The following is a 20,084-nucleotide window of genomic DNA, read 5'->3' as shown; positions in this document are numbered from 1 at the left end:
TTAGGGTTTCTCTTTCTCTCAACAGAAATCTGAAGAAACATATATGGGGATCTGTGAATGAGTGCAGGAAAGTGCACATGAAGGGAAAAAAAATGACTTTGCTAAATCCAGTCCTATGAAAAGTGAAGTCTTGTGTAGCTCCTAAGTACAAGGGGAGAAATAGCTGAAAATAATCTACTTTAGTTGAATTAAGGAAGCTAAGTATTACTGCAGGAACCTAAGAAAAACCCCTTTGACTTCCTGGAAACTGAAAGAAGTTTTTTTGAAGAAGTAATTGTCTCTGACATCACGACAGTGCATTGCGAGTTTGCGAGTGGTTAGTTAGGGTAACAGAGGAAGCAACTCCTTCACAGATAAGCAGGCAGTGCAATGTATGTGCCTAGTTAGTCTCCTTCTGGGTTCAAGTTTTGTGAAGAAATTATTTTGCAGACAGATAACATTTATTTTGCTTTCCAGAGAGAGACACATGCTGTTTCATAAGGATACGCCTGATTTCCAGAAATAACCATGTTTTTGTGGCTTAAACTCTTAGCATTTGGTGTTGCATTTCTGGGACGGGATGCTTTTCTCAAAGGTAGGTTGCAACTGATCTTTCTTTTTCTCATTTTGATCCCTCAATATCCTCTGTAGATGTAAAACCAGTGGAAAGCTTTGCAAAGTGCAGAAATACCATCTTGGTTCAGAAATTAGAATACAATTGTATGCAGTGGTGTAAGAACCTAGGTCAGGAAGACTGGTGCATCATGTATGAAGCTAAAATGTCTCCCACGTGGTCCCATGTGAGAGTCAGACGGACCATTTAAAAAATACAACTACATTTGTAGCTGAATTTGAGAAAGAATACATTTAGGTCTCTTATATAAACCTGTTCCATGTAGTTTTCATGTTCAGCTTCATCTCGTGATGTAGTACTGGTTTTCTGCATTTAAATCCTTCAAGAAAAAAGTCTTCCCATCAATGTTAGCCGCTCCCTGATCACAGAATCTGCTTACAGTTCCTCAAGTTTTGATTTTTTTACTGCAGTAGGGTTAGTAACAAGTTCTAAAAGTTGTAAATTAATCTCTACTATTGATAAATTACTCATTTTCTAAAACATTATTTATTTACTTTGTAAAAATTGCTCCTTAAATAGTCTTTGGAATATTTAATTACGTTAGTGCTAGTGAATTTGTTGCTTGACTTTTTAAGAGGAAGATCGAGCTCAAGAGGATGATCTTGCAAAACATGTTAGATGTTACAGATAAAGAGAGTAGCAAGAAAAGCAATTAGTCTTGAGGTAATACTTAATGTAAAGAAAATATTTTTTTTCCTGTTCAAGAAAATATTTTCTTCAGAAGAAAATGCAACATTTTATGTATATGTATCTTCCATCAGTTTAGCTAGTAATGCAATTTGGGATAGTTGATGGCAGACACAAAGTGGCTTGAAATATTTTTTCTGAAATGGCAGCCAGTTATATGCCGGGCTGAAATCTCTTTTCATTTACATTTAATTTATTCATACTTCTACCCTCATGTCACTATAGTAACTCCAGGTTTATACTGATGTAAGCAACAAAATTATCTGCCTTTCGCTGATAACCAGCTAAGAAGAGCATTTGAAGCCTGAGCATTAGCTCTCTTGTCCCTCCCAGTCTCTGAACAGAGACAGCACTGCATAAATCTGGTTGATAGCTGCTGGAGATTATGAGAAAACAAGTGAATGCTGCACTGTAGAGGAAGAGAACAAAATCTCTTGCTTTTCCTATAGTTTTTTTTTAAATCTGCTGTCCTACTTTCCATTTTCTAAGTCCTTCTGAGACTTCCCACTGCTACCTTTTCTCCAGAAAAGGAAGGTTACTGTCTGCTCTCCCAGCCACCTCCACAGTCAGTCAACATGTTAGCTGACAGAGAGGGCTGGAAGACAGATAAATGGGTAGTAGCATTTTATTTCAAGTAATAGTTATTTTTCTCTGTTCACACACAGTAGTCTAACTTGAGCCAGTTCATCTCCACATTTTCTAAACTGAAGAGCCTCAAGGAAATATTTTAACTCCTCTCTACTACGCTATAGTATCAAGTACACAACATCATAGACCTTGTTTTTATGCAGTAGTTTGACACAGAGATTGCATCTGCTCTCAGGGTGCAGAACCATTATACTTCATATTTGCAGCGCAGATTGCTCTGCCTTGTGGCCAAGGGACACTGGGCAGTCTCCTGGGGAGGGGTTTGTTAATGGAGGAGCAGCATTCTGAAAGGGTGGTGTAGGCTTTGGTTTTATGGCAATCACTTTTCAGGCACTTGATTGTAAGTGTTTGATGGGCATTTGGACTTCGTTTGTTATTACTAAAATTATTTTCCAGCAGCCTATTGTACCTAGTGATTTTGAAAACTTAGCAGGAGAAATTTTAAGGTTGTCTTACTTCCTCCACAAGCTCAGACATCCTATAGAACATCACTTATTTCCTGTAATCACCAAGCCATATTTAAGAGCATCAAACTACATTGAACCAAACAAAATAGAAGTTAGAGTCTGCACAAAGGCCTTTTCACTGTGTAAATCCCTCAAATAAAGAGCATGTATCCAACTAATTTTTCTGATAAGAAAGAGATATGTAGTGGTAGTCAAACACCCTAAAAAACCGACCAATACCCCAAAGCCCTTCCCCCAAAACCCCTAAGCCAGGACAAAAAAATCAGAAAAACACCTTTGCTTCCCTTTAGAAAGAAGAAATGCTTGCAGAACAAGCACTGTTTCCATTAGATCATTTTCCCCCCTCCTCCACAAAAGTTTTAGCAATTTGACAGCTTTCAAAAGCTTTCACCCGGTTTTGACCCACTTCCTTTATTTCAGGAAACTAAATAATTGCTTTGGGTGTGACTTTTTTTTTTTCCCAGGTTAAAAGTATTAAGCTTCTGTACTGGTTTTGTCTGGGATAGTGTTACTTTTGGACACAGTAGCTAGTATGGGTTTGTGCTGAAAACCGTGTTCATAATAGAGGTAGATAACCACCACCTGACTTCTCATCCTTTAGTGTAATACACAGATACCACTGCAAAGTGTTCATAAGATGTCCATCACACGTCCATTGAGTCCATTTAGTCCCTGACTTTGGGCTCTGTGTTGTGGTGACGCTCAGGACAGGAGAAAGTGGTTTGTTTTGTGGTTATTGGGCACCAAAGCCAGCTCAGTTTGGGTTCCTGATGCACTTGCTCTGTTCCTTGTGAGGCTTTTCCTCCATAGGTTTGGATAGTTCTTGTTATAGTAATTCCCGTAACATGCAATTCAAATAATGAGTTACAACAATTTCAAGGTATTTCTACAGTCTCTTACCCACTCCCTATTGGGTTTACCATTGCAATGAACTCTTCCCCTTGCTGTTATTCCAGCTTGGATTTACCCACAGTCTGCAGTCCCTTAGGGTTGTATGTACTCCATGTGGGGTCTTGTCTATGAGGCAGTCTCTTCAGGGACACACCTGCTGGTGTATGGGGTTATCCACAGCCACAGGGGCTCTGAGGGGCAGCTGTTCCAGCACAGTCCTGTCCATGGGCCTCAGTGCCTTTGGAGATAGACCTGCCCCAGCAGGGCCTCACCCACAGCCACTGTCCCCTCAGAAAGCAAACCTGCCCGGCCTGGCCTTGCTCCTGGCTGCAGTCCCTGCAGGCTGTTCCTGCTCTGCTGTGGGTTTGTTCATGGCCACACCCTTGGAGATGCTCCAGCAGAGCCCCATGAACAGCCGCTGGTGCTTCAAGGTGTCCCTGCTGCAGCACGGAGCTGCCCTTGGGCCCTGAGGCCTTCAGGGGTGCCCCTGCTGTGGCACTGACACAGCCACAGCTACAGGCACTTCCAGATGTACCTGCTTTGGCATGGAATTATTCATGGCCAGAGAAGCTTCAGGATATCCTGCTCCCACGTGGGCTCACCCACAGGTCACAGTCCCTTTGACTCGAGGTCACTCTGGAGTTCCAGCATGTCCAGTACAGCAGCGCAGAAACAGCAATGATGCCCTGGCCATGTGCCAGTCCCTGTGCATCACCATGGCTGTCCTCAAAATGTCCCCAAGCACAGCAGTGAGGGGATCAGCAGCACAACAGAGGGAAAGCAAAAAACAACCACAGATGAGCACTGCATTAATGTACTGTAAGGCATCAAGCCCAGGAGCAGCCAAAGAGCAATAACAGCTAGAAATTCCATCTAACACATTCCAATCAAAGCTGCTATCTTGAACCTTCTGAGCCCCATGTTGGGCATCAAAATGAACTGTTGTGGTTTAACCCCAGCTGGTAACTCAGCCCTACACAGCTGCATGCTCACTGCCTCCCAATGGGATTGGGTGGAAGAGTAAAATTGAGAAAAATCATGGGTTGAGATAAAGACAGTTTAATAGGTAAAGAAGAACCAAAGGTAAGGAATTAATTCACTGTTTCTTCTGGCCAGGCAGGTGTTCAGCCATCCCCAGGAAAGCAAGGCATCATCTCATGTAATGGTTACTTGGGAACAAAAATGCCATCACTCTGAATGTCCCCACTTCTTCCTTCCTTCAGCTCCCAAAACTGAGCATGATACCATATGTAATATCTCTTTGGGCAGTTGGGTCACCTGTCCCAGCTGTGTCCTCTCCCAGCTTGTTGTGCACCCACAATCTCCTCCCTCAGTAAGCACTGCTCAGCAGTAACAAAAACATCTCTGGATTATTAACCCTGTTTCTCATCACAAATCCAAACATTGCCCCAAGATAGGTAATGTGAAGAAAATTAACTCTACCCCAGTCAAAACCAGTACACACCTGAAATTCTGGTCATGTAGTCCCCATGCTCAAGAGCTGTGCAAATTTCCAGCTGGGAGTGTTGCATTTTCTTTTCAGATAGCTTATCCTATGGCTCTGACTTTCCATGAAAATCTTTTTCACAGGTCAGTCTATACCCTTGGAAAGAGTCTGGCCAACTGAATTTTTTAAGCAGTGGGATTAAGTAATATTGGTTCATTTTATGTCTGGGATAAAGTATAAGGGGAATTGCTCTGGCAGGAGAATGTATATTAAGGCAGAAGAAAGTGAAGAGCATCACCACTGATGCTGTCTTCTTAGAGATGCCCCACTGCAGGTTCTGTTTGGGACTGTTCTTTTTTGTTGTAGTGGCGCACTTGAGGGTTTCAGAAATGCATACCCCAGAGTCCTGCACTCAGGGACCTCTTAACCATTTACAACAAATGGCCTGCTTTACACGCTGTGCACCACCCCAGTGCTTTATTCCCAGTGAATGGAGGCAGGGAGTGGTGTGCATGCAGGTCGCTGGCAGCTCTGCTCGCTCCCTGGGCTGGCCAGACACAACTGCTGAACTGGAAGCAGTTCAGTTTCATTATGGTGTCGTACCTAAGCTACAGGCAGGACACAAGCTGGTTGGATCTCAGCAGAACTCGGGCTGAACAGCTTGGTTTCTGGACTGAAATTCGATACAGATTTGGACTAAATATGTGATTTTTTTTTTTTACTCATTAACCTAGACCTGTTCAAACATAACAAGCAGATGGCTGTGTTGTGGATGTGCTGTAGGTGTATCTGTTGATGCAGACAGCACAAGAGACATTGATTCTGGACTAGTGAGTCTTTCTTACATAGTAGGGAAAAGACCTGTAATTTTTAAAAAGGCTAGTCATTTTTATTCACTCACATCAGTATATTGATATACTAAGAATATTTTACCAGTGTAGACATAAAGCAAAAAAACCTGTCATGCAGAGACCAGTTCTAAAGAGAGTCCAGCTGTTGGTGGCTAGGTAATTGGAACCGCTTCCTTTACTTTCAATTTGGTGAACTTATATTTGTCTATTAAGGTTCTGAAAAACAAATCAACAGCAAGCATGTTAGAAATACTGCATATATAATGAAAAAAGGCAGAAGAAATGTGGGGAGGAAACAGGATGAAGTGACTTTCCAAATGTGCTGTCAGGAGTCAAGCTCTGTTTTTCTGACTCCCATGACCTATGTTCAGAACTGCCTGCTAGTCCAGTAGCATGTGTATGCATTAAACAAGCAGCAGTCTCCACGCTGATGATGGGAATACATTGTATATATTCTGTTTTCCTTTGCTGTGCAGCTGCATTGTGGTATTTACTGTATCCTGCTGAGAGTAGGAGAACAGCAAGCCATGGAAATGTTTGTTCTCTGTTTACATTCTCTGTCTACTTTAACAGTTAATATTCATAAGCATAAATCTGGTCCACCAGGAAGGCAGAAGAAATTCACCCACGCTGAAGTCTGCTGACAGGGCTCGACTTTCTGTACTCAGTCAACTACCTGGTGTAGTTAGCTCAAGTATCTCTGAAGTGTCTGCATGTCAGAGAAGGGCAGACTTATTCATTCTGCCTTCTTTGGGAGGCTGTTCCTCCTCTGCTACCAGTCCCAGGGTGAGAACCAAAGTGGGGAGAGCACAGCACGGGGGTGGCTGCAGAGATGGAACCCAAAACAGCAGAGGAGTGAGAAGTGCTGCAGGAAGGTGTGAAGTGCTGGACCAGGCTTGCTACCAAGAGTTCAGCTCAGTGGCTGCGAGTTCCTCTGAGCCCCAGCAGAGGCTGTGTGTTACAGGAGTGCATGGCTTAGGCAGGGCTGGCCCGGGTGTTTGTGCCTGCTCAGAGCAGATGGGCTCCCCGAGCTGGCTGCTGGCACTGACTGCCACTCTGCCTGTGAGACAGCGATTGTCCCCGAGCTCTGCTGCTTCCTGCATCCTCCTGAGATACCCATCGCTCACACTGATTTATCTCAAGTCCTATACTACAGAAATCAAGCAGGCTTTTTCTTTCAGACAAACTTATGAAGGGCATCCAGTATATTTTGGAGGAAGTAGTTGCCTCACAAAGCTCAGTTTAGGCCCTGAAGCACTTCTGTGCAAAAAAAAAAAAAAAAAAGGTGAGAAGTTTTAAGGCGGGGCAAAACTCTGACTTCCTCCTGTAAATATAAAGATTAAAATAACAGATACAGTTACAAAAGTTGTTTATTTCCTTGCAACTTGACTGTTCTTTTAGCCTGCATGTCCTGTTGTATTTCCAGGCTATCCATGCACTTGCAAACAGGTCTTTTTCACTGGTGTTTCAGTAACTGTTACAGCATTTTATCTATTTCTAGGCTTTTTTCCCTTTCAAGTAAAGCAGTTTGGGGCCTTCAATGCCAGGATTTTAGAAACTAGCTGTGAGCACTTCAGTGCTAGCTTATATTATCCATAGTGTTGTATAGCTAACAGGATCCACTTCTTTTCTTTTATACCACTACTTTGCAGTACTGTTCTTGCAGTTATTCCCTCTGTGTCAGTGCCTTCTCGGCTGGCCTGCTTGCTTAGGTTTCTATTCTTTAGTTTCAAAGACTTCTCTCACAATCTGTCTGTTCTTCATTCATAATCCCACTGCCTTGCAAAGAGCTCTAGAGGTACCTTTTTTAGGGCATGAATGACTTTTTTGTTGTTTGAGAAATGTGGACGCCACGGAGGAATATTTTTAATTGCCTTTTGAAATAGATTCTTTTCCTGACAGTAAGAGAAATAATCAAAATAGCTGTCTAATAGAAAAATGAAGCCATACAATGAAGCTCTTTGTAAAATATATAAGGAAATAGTAGTTCGTTAACTGGAGCATATGTCCTGTATGAGTTCAAAGATTTTTACACTCAGAGAAGTGTATAATACAGAACCTCAGCTGAGATGTTAGAAAAATATAGGGCTAGCATTGCCTTTCCAGGTAATCTTATACACTGCAAAACTGAATTGAATATTTAAGATAATATTAAGCCCTGAACTGTTTCTAGAGGCTTGTAAGTTAAGGGGAAAAATAGGGTAAGATAAACAACAAAGAGGAGTCAGGCTTCTAGAATAAGATCTAAGAGACAGAAGTCAGCTGCAGTCTAGGCTGTCTCAGAAACTCCTGGTGTGAAGTGTCGCTTTCATTTCTCCAGACTTCAGTTTCATCATCTGTCAAATTGAAGATAGTAACACTTACCTTGCCAAAAATGTAGAGTCCTGATTCCTTAAATATTTACAGGTATGCCTGTGTCTTGCAACATGTAAACTACCACCAATTCATGTGATGAAACTGGCTGTGCATTAGAGTATTTTGGGTAGAGTATCTGAGCGAAGAAAGCAAAAGTATGGGGCAAATGACTTGTACATAAATTTATACCTTTTTCTCAGTCCTAAGGCACAGGTATTGTCAGTGGAGAGCTGATAGTTTTGTGCTGAGTAAGAGCAACCCATATTGTGCTTAACCTTAGTAAATCTGAAATTCTGTGAAATATGATCACATCAACTGTAGTCTCTATTTTACCCATTATTGGGTGAAACATCTGAGGCTGGTCAATGAGTTCTTGAGACACCAGGACAGGATCATCAGCCTTTTACTTCCTGTGTCTGTGGATGAGCTGAGGTGTGCTAAACAGGCCACAGCTGCAAAAGGATTCATGTTGTAGAGAACCCTCCACACCTAAGGGTAAATACAATAGGAAGCCTGTCTAGTAAATTAGGTGTTTTAGGAGTCTCAGTGGTAGCAGTTATAAACCTGCACAACTGTTCTAGAGAAGTGCAGGCCAAGTTGACTTTGTCAGCATATAATGTAAAATCGTACACTCACACAACCAAAGGAAAGATGACCAGTGCTGCTACTGCAGCAGTTTGATTAACCTCTTAACATAGACCTTTGATGTCCAAAAGAATGCAAAATCACCTGTGTATACATCTTAGAGAAATCTTCCAGTTTTAATGAGTTTTGGATAGAGTATCTGGAGGATTTCTTTATTCATGTCATACTTTCTTGGAAGACTTTAAATGATGAAACATACATTTTTTAAATTATGTGGAATTTTTTTTACTTGGTCCTTGATGGCAGTAAGAGATTATTGCCCTAGATCTCTTGTATGCAGTACACAAGGTCCCTCCTCCCAAAATGCAGTCTGTGAATATGCATGCCTGTGCAATGTGTGTGAGTGGAAGGGTAATATTTGGGATATCTCAGACCGCTTAACAAGTACAGAAAAAAGCTTGGTTTGCAGCTTCATTAATGCTGCTATGCTCAGCTGTGCTACCTCAACAGAAGTGAAAGATCTTTCTACATCCTGCACACACCTGCAGTCTGGTGTCTTAGTCTGAGGTAAGAAATGTGGTTAAAGTTTGAGGGAAAGATGTGAAAGAGCAGAAAGAAATAGGCGTTAGCAGACATTAGTAGCATTTCTGATTTTCCTGTCTGTCTGCTAATGAAATGACAGAAAGAAATGTTTCTGAGAGACATCCAATATTCCTGCTCTTAGAAAAAATGTATGAATAATAACAGTTTAACCCAGTGTCAGCTTCCTCTCTACAGGTTAGAAGGTTTACAGTGGAATGGTGCTGAATACAAGGGAGGCGGCTCAAGGAAGTGAATGTGAATTCTGTAAAGAGTTATATAACCTTGACAGTAACGGATTAAGGCTTTGTAATACTCAGATATGAAACTTTCATAAAATCCTGTGTTGTCTGGATGCCAAATTTAGCATTTTTTACTTTTCTGCAGACTGGTTGGTTTGGCCAAGAGGATTTTGAAGTGATAAAATAGTTAAGTTTTATTATGTAGTAAGATATTATTTATAGAAGCATACAGTTCTGGAACTCACCTACAGATGCCTTTTGAATCCACACATGATGCATTAAATTAATTATAAATCACAGAACAGTTCAGGAGAAAAATGCCAAGATATGTGCATCAATTATTCCAAAAGTTGATAAAAAAGCAACAGCTGCATTTGTCTTCCTCCTGTAATTAATGCTGGGTTCAATGGCCTGCTAAGATGCAGTTTTGCACTGCCCTGAATAAACAGGCGAGTGTTTGATGCAGTAGCTGGTTGAAGTTTTTGTGTTAATATTGGAAAGAAAATAATTCACAATGTGGATGTCATCCAAGTGTGTTGTCATTGCAGGAGGGTGCCTTAAATGGCAAGGGAAGGACTGCTTGCAAACCATGGCTTCTAAAAACCACACTTTTCACCAAGCAAGGAAGACATTTTCATAACAAAATGCATGTCAGAAATGCCATTTTCAGCTGCTCTCACTGCAGCTGATGCTCTCTGCTTCTCTTCACAATAGAATTGCTGCTCACCTGAGTCTCACCTCAGTGTTGACGTCAGTGGAAAGTCTGAAAAGGCTTTTCAGTGTCTTACAGAATTTATTTTATCTTTCGGGTTTTGCTGGTTTGGAGTTTGGTTTTTTTTGTTTGCTTTTTTTTTTTTTTTCCCTCTCCTTTAAACCTACTGGGGGTCTTTGAACTCCAAGTCTCTGAGAAAGCTGTTTGGAAGAGATATCCCTGGCTTTGACTATGCTCCAAAACACTTGGGATCTGTTTTTACATAGAATAAAATGATCAGATTTTCAGAGGACCTCCATGGGTTGGTCACTGAGACAATGGGAAAAATTGTGGTGTTCAGCTGCAAGTTAATATTTTCTAAAAGTTTTTCTGAATACTTGGAAAAGAAAGAAAGAGCTACTTGGGAAGTCAGGAAGGAGCTGCTCCTCTGTGTGGTTGTGACTGTCTTACTGCTCTGTTTATAGGAGGGCTATTTTCCATAGCTGTGGTCTTGCTGGGCCAGGTGCTGGACAAATGTAGGATGAAGTATGGTCTTGTCCTTGAAGGATTTCTGATCTGATTCTGGATAGCGTGGATATTTCTTAAAAGGGAATGCTATAGAGGTGAAAGACTGATAATGGAAAAAGTGATAGCAGCATATGTGGCCAGCCAGAGAACTTGCATAATCCCCTGTGCTATTTATTTCCTTTTCTGAGAAAGGGACATACAACACCTCATTCAAAGCAACATGCAATAAATTATTCCCAGGATTCAAGATAAACTGTCTTATGCAGGCCCATGTATTGCACATATCATCACATTGTGCTCTTAAAACCTTTATACATAGTAACAACTGGTGTAAGTATTCCTGGGATAACGCTTAATGATAAAACTACTGTGGGTAAAAAGGTAGCTCTTCTCTTGCTGTGTGGAAGCAATAAAAAATCAGGTCACATACAAAGGCACTATATTTATTTGCAATGATTATTTTCTCCAGCTGTTGAATTCTTTCATTAACATATTGCATTCTCCCACCAGTGAGTGAAATACAGTAAACAAACAACAGAGTGTGTGGATGATGTGTTACAAACACAGGCACACATTCACTGTGTGGTATGGGAGAGCATGTAATCCCACCCTCCTGATTCTCAGTTCTTGTAGCTGTTGCTCTGCCTGCAGGAGATAAGCTAACATGAACAGCATCTGGATGTGGAAAAGAGGTTCCACATTCTGTTCCATTCAGTTCAAAAAAATTTCAGGTTGCATTCAGCACTTTCATATCTAAGTGCTCATAAATAGTAATAACAATAATAAATTATTTTGACTTGTAATTGACCTAACTGATTTATTTAGACTGTAAAGAAAAGAATCATGTTTCCTGATTATCAGAGGGTGAATTCTGGAGATGCAAGATCTGGAGATTCAAGCTCTGCAATTAATTAAAATATGACCTGGATCTGTAATACAGTACAGAATATCTTTTTACACATGTCTGCTGAACACTACAGAGGGTTGGAGGGGTTTGGTTTGTTTTTTGTTTGTTTGGTTTTTGTGGAATTGGTTGTTTTTAATTGCACTGTAAGATTTCAGGGTCATAAGGACTTTCAGGTTCTAGATGGCTGCAAGTTTGAGTGAAAAGGTTTTGTTATAAAATGTTATGCATTTGGAATGGCTCTGTTTGCAAATGCAGTTGATCATAAGATACAGCTGTAAACAGAGCCTTGAATGGAGTTGTATTGTGTAATATGTGTGTAATAACTGTTTATAAATATAATCTTTAAGTAAAATCTGATCTTTGTCTGTTATGACAGCCTTTCCTCGAGATAATGAGTAACTGTAGGGGGAAGGAAGCAGGTACAGTAACCCTACACACATTTTTAAAAATTGCTTTAGATCTCTAAGGTAGTGTTTGAAGAGCACTGCAATGATAGAGTGATAAAGCTGACATATGGCTGATACCAGATCTTTGCAGTGGTGGTGGATGCAATCAGTATCTTCACTGAAAGAAGTTCTTCAGAACTTCAGAAAGAGGTTTTTCCTTTACTGGATTCTCTTTTCTGTGAAGAGAATGAAAACCTGTTCAGTGTTTTATATCTATGTTGCTCAATGTACAGTTCAGGCCGTATTTACAGAATTGCTACTGGAAACTTTCTACAACTAGAAATACTTGTTTCTTTTTATGTTTTTTGAAGCTGCTGCTGCTGATCTTCTCTAGCTAAGTGCAACATACATATAGATTTTCATACCTGTGATGATAAAATGGCCCAAAGAGAAGATCAGTCTAATAATCAGAAAAATTAACTGAAGTTAGGGGTGCTTTAAGGAGATGAGTGCTTGTCTCAGATTAATTTTCAGTTTTGAAAGGTCACCACTTCTGTCAGTCAGACCGGTATAATTAGGAACCTGTTAAATACGGACCAATTATTAATGATTGCTGCATGTAAAATTTAGTGTGAGTACATTATGTAACATCATACAAGAATTCTGTGATGAGAGCTGGAATATTCATTCTGTTACCTAAGCCACCATTTCCCTTCTTAGCTGTGAGATCTCTGTGTTGTCATGGCTCTTTGCCTCCCTCACTCCATGGCTCAAGCACAGAATCAGCTCTGCAGGTGAAAGGCATCTTCACCACCTGCTCTGGAGCCGTGTTCTAAGCTGGACAAAAGAGCAGTCTGTGATCATGGTATGAAACCTCTCTGTGGGTGTTCAGCAGTGTTAGGAAAGGAAAAGGACTGGGGCAAATGGATATTTGCCAGCTCTTGAGTAATTGCCTTTGCTCCCTGACAGTGACTTTCGAACAGCTTATGTGTGTTTTATTTTATTATAAAAAGCAGCCCTGATGCTGGTAAACATTATTTGTTAAAGGAAATGCAAAAGAAAAGGGCCTTGGGACACCTGTTCATCATAGCAAATTGTCACCTCATAGAGCTGATACAAAATATTTCTACTTCATAAATGGACTTCACTGCACCTTTCTAAATATCTTCCTGTTCCACAGAGCTCAAAACACTTTAGCAAGTAAAAGCTTTTTACTTTATAAAAAGTCATTGTTTTCTTTCTCAGTAAATCAGGGAGTTTCTCATGAAAGAAGTAAATTGGTACTGCAGACACAATCACATTTTGGCATTAGTCTAAAGAGGATGAGAACCTACTGGCTTATCTCCAGCATTTCTTCAGTGATAGCATTTTTTTTGCCCTTTTCTCTTTTTTGTCTTTCTTCTTTCTCAAAACTAGTGCTCAGTGTCCCATACTCATAGCTGTCAGAACTAGTGCAGAAGTCTAGTTAGCCCTTCCTGACTGATTCCTGCTCAGCCCTTTGTCCCCTGCCCCCAGCTCCAAAGCCAGGGCAGAGCTGATTGGAGTGCCACAGTGGAAGAAGCTGTGGAATCTGCTACCATTGTAATTCTGAGCACGCTTGGAAGCAGTCATGGAAAGAGTGCACTTCATTATTTTAGTGATTGTGTCTGATCTGTTTTGAGGGAAAAGCACTCTTGAACTGATTCATCAGGATAGGTAGCATCTTTGTCTCTAGATGAGTATAGAAAGTTACCTGACCTTTGATGGATATTTTGATAAAAGCAGACATACAGGCCTAGGCACAGTTTCCAAGAAGTGTAGGCAGAACATTCTCATTCTTCCAGTCTAAGAAAGAGTATAGGCAATTCTTATAGGTGTAGGGGGAGGAATTCTTCTCAGAGAAAGGATTATAGTGCCTTTTCAGAAGATCTTACATGGATGAGCTCTCATGTTTGTGAGAGTTTTGCCTAAGACAACATAGCATGTCTTTAAAATCAGTGTTAATAATGTTTCAGTGTCTTACTTACTTAAATCTGTGCCATTAAGAAAGCAGAGTTATTCATTAGTTTAAATTTGGTCAAATTCCTTGGGATTCCTTATAGAGAATTTAAACTACATCATTTATCATGCCAGAGACACAAGGCTTGATCTCTTGGGCCCGGCTCCCCCACAGACACCATTCAGGATTCATAAGCCATGAAAAGTATATATTTGCAGAAATCAGATCACGTATTTGTTTCAGTAAGTGCTGGCAAACATTATTTATTAAAGGAAATGCAAAATAAAAGAACCTTGGGACACCTGTTCATCATAGCAAATTGTCACCTCATAAAGATGATATAAAATATTTCTTTTTCATAAGTGGAATTCAGTGTGCCTTTCTAAATATCTTACTGTTCCACAGAGCTCAGAACATTTTATCAAGTAAAAGTTATTATTTCTGTGGTAAATAGAATCATTCTGACAGCTGACTTTCAAAAGGTCACTTGAAAAGCTGCTGAGCAAAAAAGAAATGCTCTGGACCTTTTGCTGAGTAAGAAGCCAAAAAAAAGGATCAGAAGTGAAGACAATAAAAGGAGCATGTTTTAATCCAGACATTGAAGTTGATTGTTTGTGACTGTAATTTCATAAAGGAAGTCACATACTTTGCAGCAAACTGAAGCAAAAAGCTGTATTGAACAACCCAAACTGAGAGTATAACACTGATTAATGCATGAAATGAACCATTAATTTAATGAACCCTGTTGGTCAATCAGCAGCATGGTAGGAGGCCTGTACATCACCTCAGCCAGTTGTAGAAATCCTGGGTCAACCTTCTGCATGAAGTACTTGTCATCCAAGTAAGGGTGGACACAAGAACTTAATGTGAAATTCAGCAAAGACTACTGCAGGAGGACTTGAGGGCATTAATCCTTCTTCCAGAAAATTTCTGTCTAATTCCAGTCAGAGGTATCAAATTGAGCACAAATAAAAGGGTTGCTTGGGCAGTTGGGTCAGATCAGACGGTGGCATTTTTTAATGAACATGAGCAAGAGTAAATCAAGACAGAGAAATAACGGTGATGTCTCAGTAATTTTATAGCAGGGCTCAGTATGTTTAGCAGCTCCATTTATTTTCTGATCTGGAATTATTGTGGCATTGCAGGAGGAAAATGCAAATGAGAATTAACATGATCAGGATGATGGTAGGTCTTAGTGAGGCAGATTGTTATAGAAGTTACCATGTACCTTTCTTGTGAAATAAGACCAACCCCCAAATCAAAACAGCTATGCTGGTGATGCAGAGTCCTGATCCAGGACTTAAGTCAGAGTGACACATTGCTTTGAGTCCTCTTTCAATCTAAGGGACTGTAAGAGCCTTTTCACTGGAGGTGGAAGGTGTTGCAGAGTGTGTGTTGTTGCAGTGTTGGTGCAGTCATAGAGGAAGATGAAAAGTCTCACTACAGGAAATGTGATCATTAGGGAAATGATCTGTCACAAAATTCATTGTGATGCCACATTTCAGAACAAAAAGTGCTTCAAAGCTTTTGGCTCAAAAACAAGCTCAAACCCAAATCCCTATGACTTCTTGTCATATAGAGACAGGAGATTTCACTCATAATAATCCTGGGAATGGCTGACAGTGTGTGATGCTGAGTTTTTGAAATGTTAGATGTTTCTTGACCACTAGATGCTTTTTAATGCAGTTGCTGGAGGAGAAACCAGTTTGATTGCAAATACATGCTACCTTGGTCTCTCTACTCATTATCTTTATGATACATTTGCTTTTCATATTCCTGCTGTTGTTTTAATATAAAAAATTCTTTCTGAAATTCAGCTTTTTGATGATTCTTTGCTAAAAAGAATTAGATTTAATATTGTTTTATTGTCCAGTGCTTGCAGTCTTACTGGTGAGCCTTTCTAATATTGTTTTTGATGGATTTATTAATATAATGATCAAGTTGGCAAGCACCAGCCCAGCTTGTGCCTTCTTCACAGATGAAGCCTTGTTATGAGGAAAACAGAGGAAGTAAAAAAGATTGCTTAGTTTCTGAATTTGGATAGGAGTTGTCTGCCTGCTGCAGAAATAAAAATGAAGTTTAAACACCACAGTGGGCAGATTTCCCACATCTGGGAGGTTCAAAGGATTCTGTGGAGATGCAGGGGTTGTTCGTCTTCTGCAAAACAAATTCTGACCACTTCCCTGCTTAAAAAGGTTAGAGGCATTTCAAGGACACACCCAGGTCCATTGCACTACCTTTGTGCTGTCAGCAGATTAATAATTAAACAGAATGAATTTTCTGTATTTCTTTCCACTGGCATTTATGATCTGTTAGGGCAACTTTGTTGAAATCAACTGATTTTTGCTGTTTTCTAGTATTTGTATTTTTGTTATGCAGATAATTTTTTTCTTTAATAATAAGGGATTTTTAAATGTTGCTGAGAGAAACTGTATTAATAAGGATCTTTTCAAAAAGCTTAATAATGCAAACTATGAAATAAAAAAAACCCATAAAAACAATAATGTAGGAGAGGAGTATGGTGTGACATCCTTGCCTGGCTCTCAGCCCTTTGGCTGTCCAGGACACACATGGCTGCTTCCATCTCTTCTGCAGGTTTAGGTTTCTTTCATGTAGTGTGGCAGATGGAGGTGCTTCCGCTTTGGTGTCAGGTGCTTGATCTGGACCTGCAATCTTGGAAACACTGTTGGGATTGTTGGTGTAGTGATATTCATCCATTTCTACTGATGCATAAAGGATGGAACTTGAGGCCATTTGGATGCCTTTCATCATGCTCTTAGGCAGTGTGCAATTTTTCCAGTGATTGATTTGCTCTTGCTGTAGTAAGTCACCACTTTTTACCTAAAAAAAACCTTATGACTTTGTTTAATGTCATATTTTAATTGATGCCTTTTCACAGAGGATATATTCTACTTTAAAAAAGCACAGGTAACAATCTGCAGATGCAGTGATTTGTTTTAATGGTCAGAAAAATCCTCCATTCCCAGTGCTTGGGAGTGCACATTAATTGAGTTTGCATTCTTCTTTATGAGGACAAGGCACACATTTGTAGAATCTCACTGCAAACACCATTAAGTTAGACTGGAAATTGGGCATACGAAGAAACAGAGTTAAATCACTCAGTTGAATCAAGCTCCCAGCATACCTAACCAAAGGACTGCTTGGACAGTTAAAGGCAGTGGCAGAGATATACCATGAAGAGCTTCTGTATTATAAGTAGTATTTGAAGTTAGTATTGTAAAAATATATGCACACTTAGAAAGTGAGAAATGTGGGTATGTTACATAAATGCAATGTATTGAAAGTATATATGATATCTTCTGGGTGTAATTTAAACAATAAAAGTTACATCTCCTTTGAAATCCCCAGTGCTATTTCTGCAGAATATGAGCTCTAGTCTTCTCTGGGACAAGAGTTTAAAAGTTAGCTGTAGGAGAAAGCATTTTAGAACGTATGGAAAGAAAGTATACAAATATAAACTGAAATCCTAGAACCTGTCAGGAAATTATGACAACACACTGTGCAAGTGTGTGCCTCAGGCTAAATGGAGAGGGAGCAGTAAACCCAGAGAAAAAAAATAAAGGCTGGGTTATGAGTGTTTGTGTGGGTAGTAGTGGTTTTCTGAAGATGAAAATCCATCTAAAGGGATACCAACTAAAGATAATATCTACTACTGTAGATAAAATTCAAATTATTACCAAAATGAAGAAATTAATTCAGGAAATCTTATAAACCATAATTAATTAACAAATTATTCCAATGTATGAGAAGAGCTGTGAATAACTCAATGGGTCTGCTAGATTGTTAAAAACTACTAGAAGCAATAAAACTGAAGACTAAAGTGCCTTTTTACCAAGTTTTCATGCAGTCAGCCCCAGAGAGATTCCTGTTCCGTGCTGGAAAGTATAAGGCAACAGTAGAAGGCAGGGTTGGCTACAATCAGTTAGTGGTGTGAGGAGGGGGGCCAGCAGTTTAACAGCACAAGGTGTTTGCTTCTGGGAGCACTGGGGAAGAGCAGAAATGGGACCTTTTGCCTTCTTTTTTAGTTTTTTTTTTTTAACTAATGCTAGATTTTCTTTTAGGAAAGAAAAGCTTATGAATAAGCTTATTAAAAAAAAATTGTGGATGCTGTCTTTAGGAAGTAAGTTTCAGAGCTGAATGGTGTGGAATTCACCCAACATTTCTTGAAGGACTTATGAATATGAAATTCCAATTTAAAAAAACCAAACAGCTGCCTGAGCATCAGCTGCTGTGGTAGAGGTAGCCAGGCAATCGTTTTAATAATGGTGGCTCTTTGGACTTTAGATAGACCGATGAAGTTTCAATAGTTAAAAAATACTTGAAATAGTAATAGCAGAAGGATAAAAGAAAAAAGTACTTTGGATGTTTGTACTGGGCAGCTTGGCTCATCCTGGCCCAGGACAGTCTCTGAGTCTTCTGTGCAGGGCTCACAGAAGGGAAATGACAGTCTTTGTTCTTAGATATTTGCCATCTCATAGTGTACCACGAAGTTTGTGTCATTGTAGTGGTTGCCTGTGCTGTGTGTTGTAGCTAAAAAGCACTCTAAAAATGAAGAAAAAATGAATCATTAGGGCAACTACACTTTCTGGTTCTTCAGTTTTGCAAAATTCTGTGTCTTCAAACAATGTAGGCTGAAGTGTTAATGCTTCTGTACATTGCCACCATTCCCCTTAGCTCAGTGAGGAAGTTCACTCATTTGTGGGTTGACAGGCAGCCTTGCCTGGGAATGGGAAGGTGCTTGCTGGCAATGCAAGCGGAGAGCTGCTTTGTTAAGTGCAGACCAATGCTCTGCTAAATGGAGATAAAATTCAGGCACCCACATCCTGTCACACCATTTAGTTCTTGCTGACTGCCATATACCAGGAAATCGAAATTGAAATAAGCCCATTAGTTCCAAACACTGTTAAAAAACAGCAAAGATTAAAAAGTTATACTTGATATGCCTTATACTGTGCACAGTTGAAAGTGTGCCTTGGGAGCTTAACCCTCTGCTCGTGCAACTCTTCCTGGTGGTGGCAGAGGAGGAGCAAAACCAGCTCTGACTGCTTCTCTGCCGTATTAGGTTTGCAGGTGAACAGGAGTAAATTCACAAAACTGGTAGCTAATGCAACTCTCCTTGTACATCCGTAATCATTATTTGCTGCCAGTTCCTATATCTGTTACCCTTGTACCAAAGATGTTGAATATGCAGCTTAAAATTATTGAAAAATTCAACTGTGGGTTTGATTTTTTAAATACATACATGTTTCAGATGACATTATTGACCAGGGAAGTAGGTATTCTCCTTTTATTACTCTATCATGTTAGCAACTTCAATTGAACTTTAGCAATAAATTATTAAACAGGGCTGAGTGGGTCTATTTTGGAAATTCTTCTGAAATCAGTATGTCACTTGAAAAGAAATACAAATTTTAATTGAGCTTCTTAGTTTACCTGAAGCCAAACCTTATCCCAGTGAAAACTGGTCAAGACCAGGAAGATAAACACAGTAATATGGTTATGCATCACAGGCTTGCTAGGCAAGCAAATCTGAACTGCTATCTCTGTAGAAGACTGAACTAATCCTTGTGATCTTATCACCTCTGAATTTCAGAATTTCTGATCAAGTTGGCAGGGAGATAGCAAACTGTCAAGACTTCCTAAATGGCAGTCTAGGTGGCAAGTCTGAAGCAGCTGTAAGGTCCTAGTGAAACATGTCAGGTTTTGACTACTGAGTTAGACTGAGCACATCTTTCAGATTGTGCTGTGGAGGCATCATCAGAGTTGTGTTTCCTGAGTGTGTTGTAAGCAGATGCGCAATGATAAGATAATGAGGGGCCAGGCAGGTAGGGACCAGCCCCCTGAACGTGGGGCCATTGCAGTTCAGAGGTTGACTGCTGAAGGAGCATCGAGTCAGGAGCTCCTCCATTGGCTGGCAGGGAGGCAAAAAAGAGGGCCAAAAGCAGCCAATCACATATGGCTTTTGCAATTTTAAGCTGCACAACGGAGAGTAGCATTGTTGGGTGGATGTGCAGAAGGCACTGGAGCCCTGCAGCGCCTGCCCCAAGCCCCCTCTCTGATCCCATTCATGTGTCAGCCATGCTTCATAAACTGTTGTCAGTGTCAGCATTAACAAAGAGCCTGGGAAGGAACAGAGGCAGACATTTTGTCAAACTTATACTACAGACCAAACACATGTAGCAAGGGTTTTATCTGCTTTTAAGTGTTA

The 20,084-nt window shown here is 40.1% G+C and overlaps 1 protein-coding gene across 1 annotated transcript in view; it reads left to right on the top strand.

Moving 5' to 3' along the window:
• The first annotated feature begins 455 nt into the window (after window positions 1–455).
• PTPRC (protein tyrosine phosphatase receptor type C) overlaps window positions 456–20,084 on the top strand; it is a 57,658-nt gene continuing 38,029 nt past the window's right edge. Inside the window, exon 1 of the mRNA XM_031059180.1 lies at window positions 456–574. Coding sequence (XP_030915040.1) covers window positions 508–574 — 67 coding nt within the window. The 5' untranslated portion in view covers window positions 456–507. The remainder of the gene's footprint in view (window positions 575–20,084) is intronic.

This window comes from Geospiza fortis, unplaced genomic scaffold, assembly GCF_000277835.1.
Source record: "Geospiza fortis unplaced genomic scaffold, GeoFor_1.0 scaffold229, whole genome shotgun sequence".
NCBI lineage: Eukaryota > Metazoa > Chordata > Aves > Passeriformes > Thraupidae > Geospiza > Geospiza fortis.
This window is presented reverse-complemented; position numbering and strand designations above follow the sequence as displayed.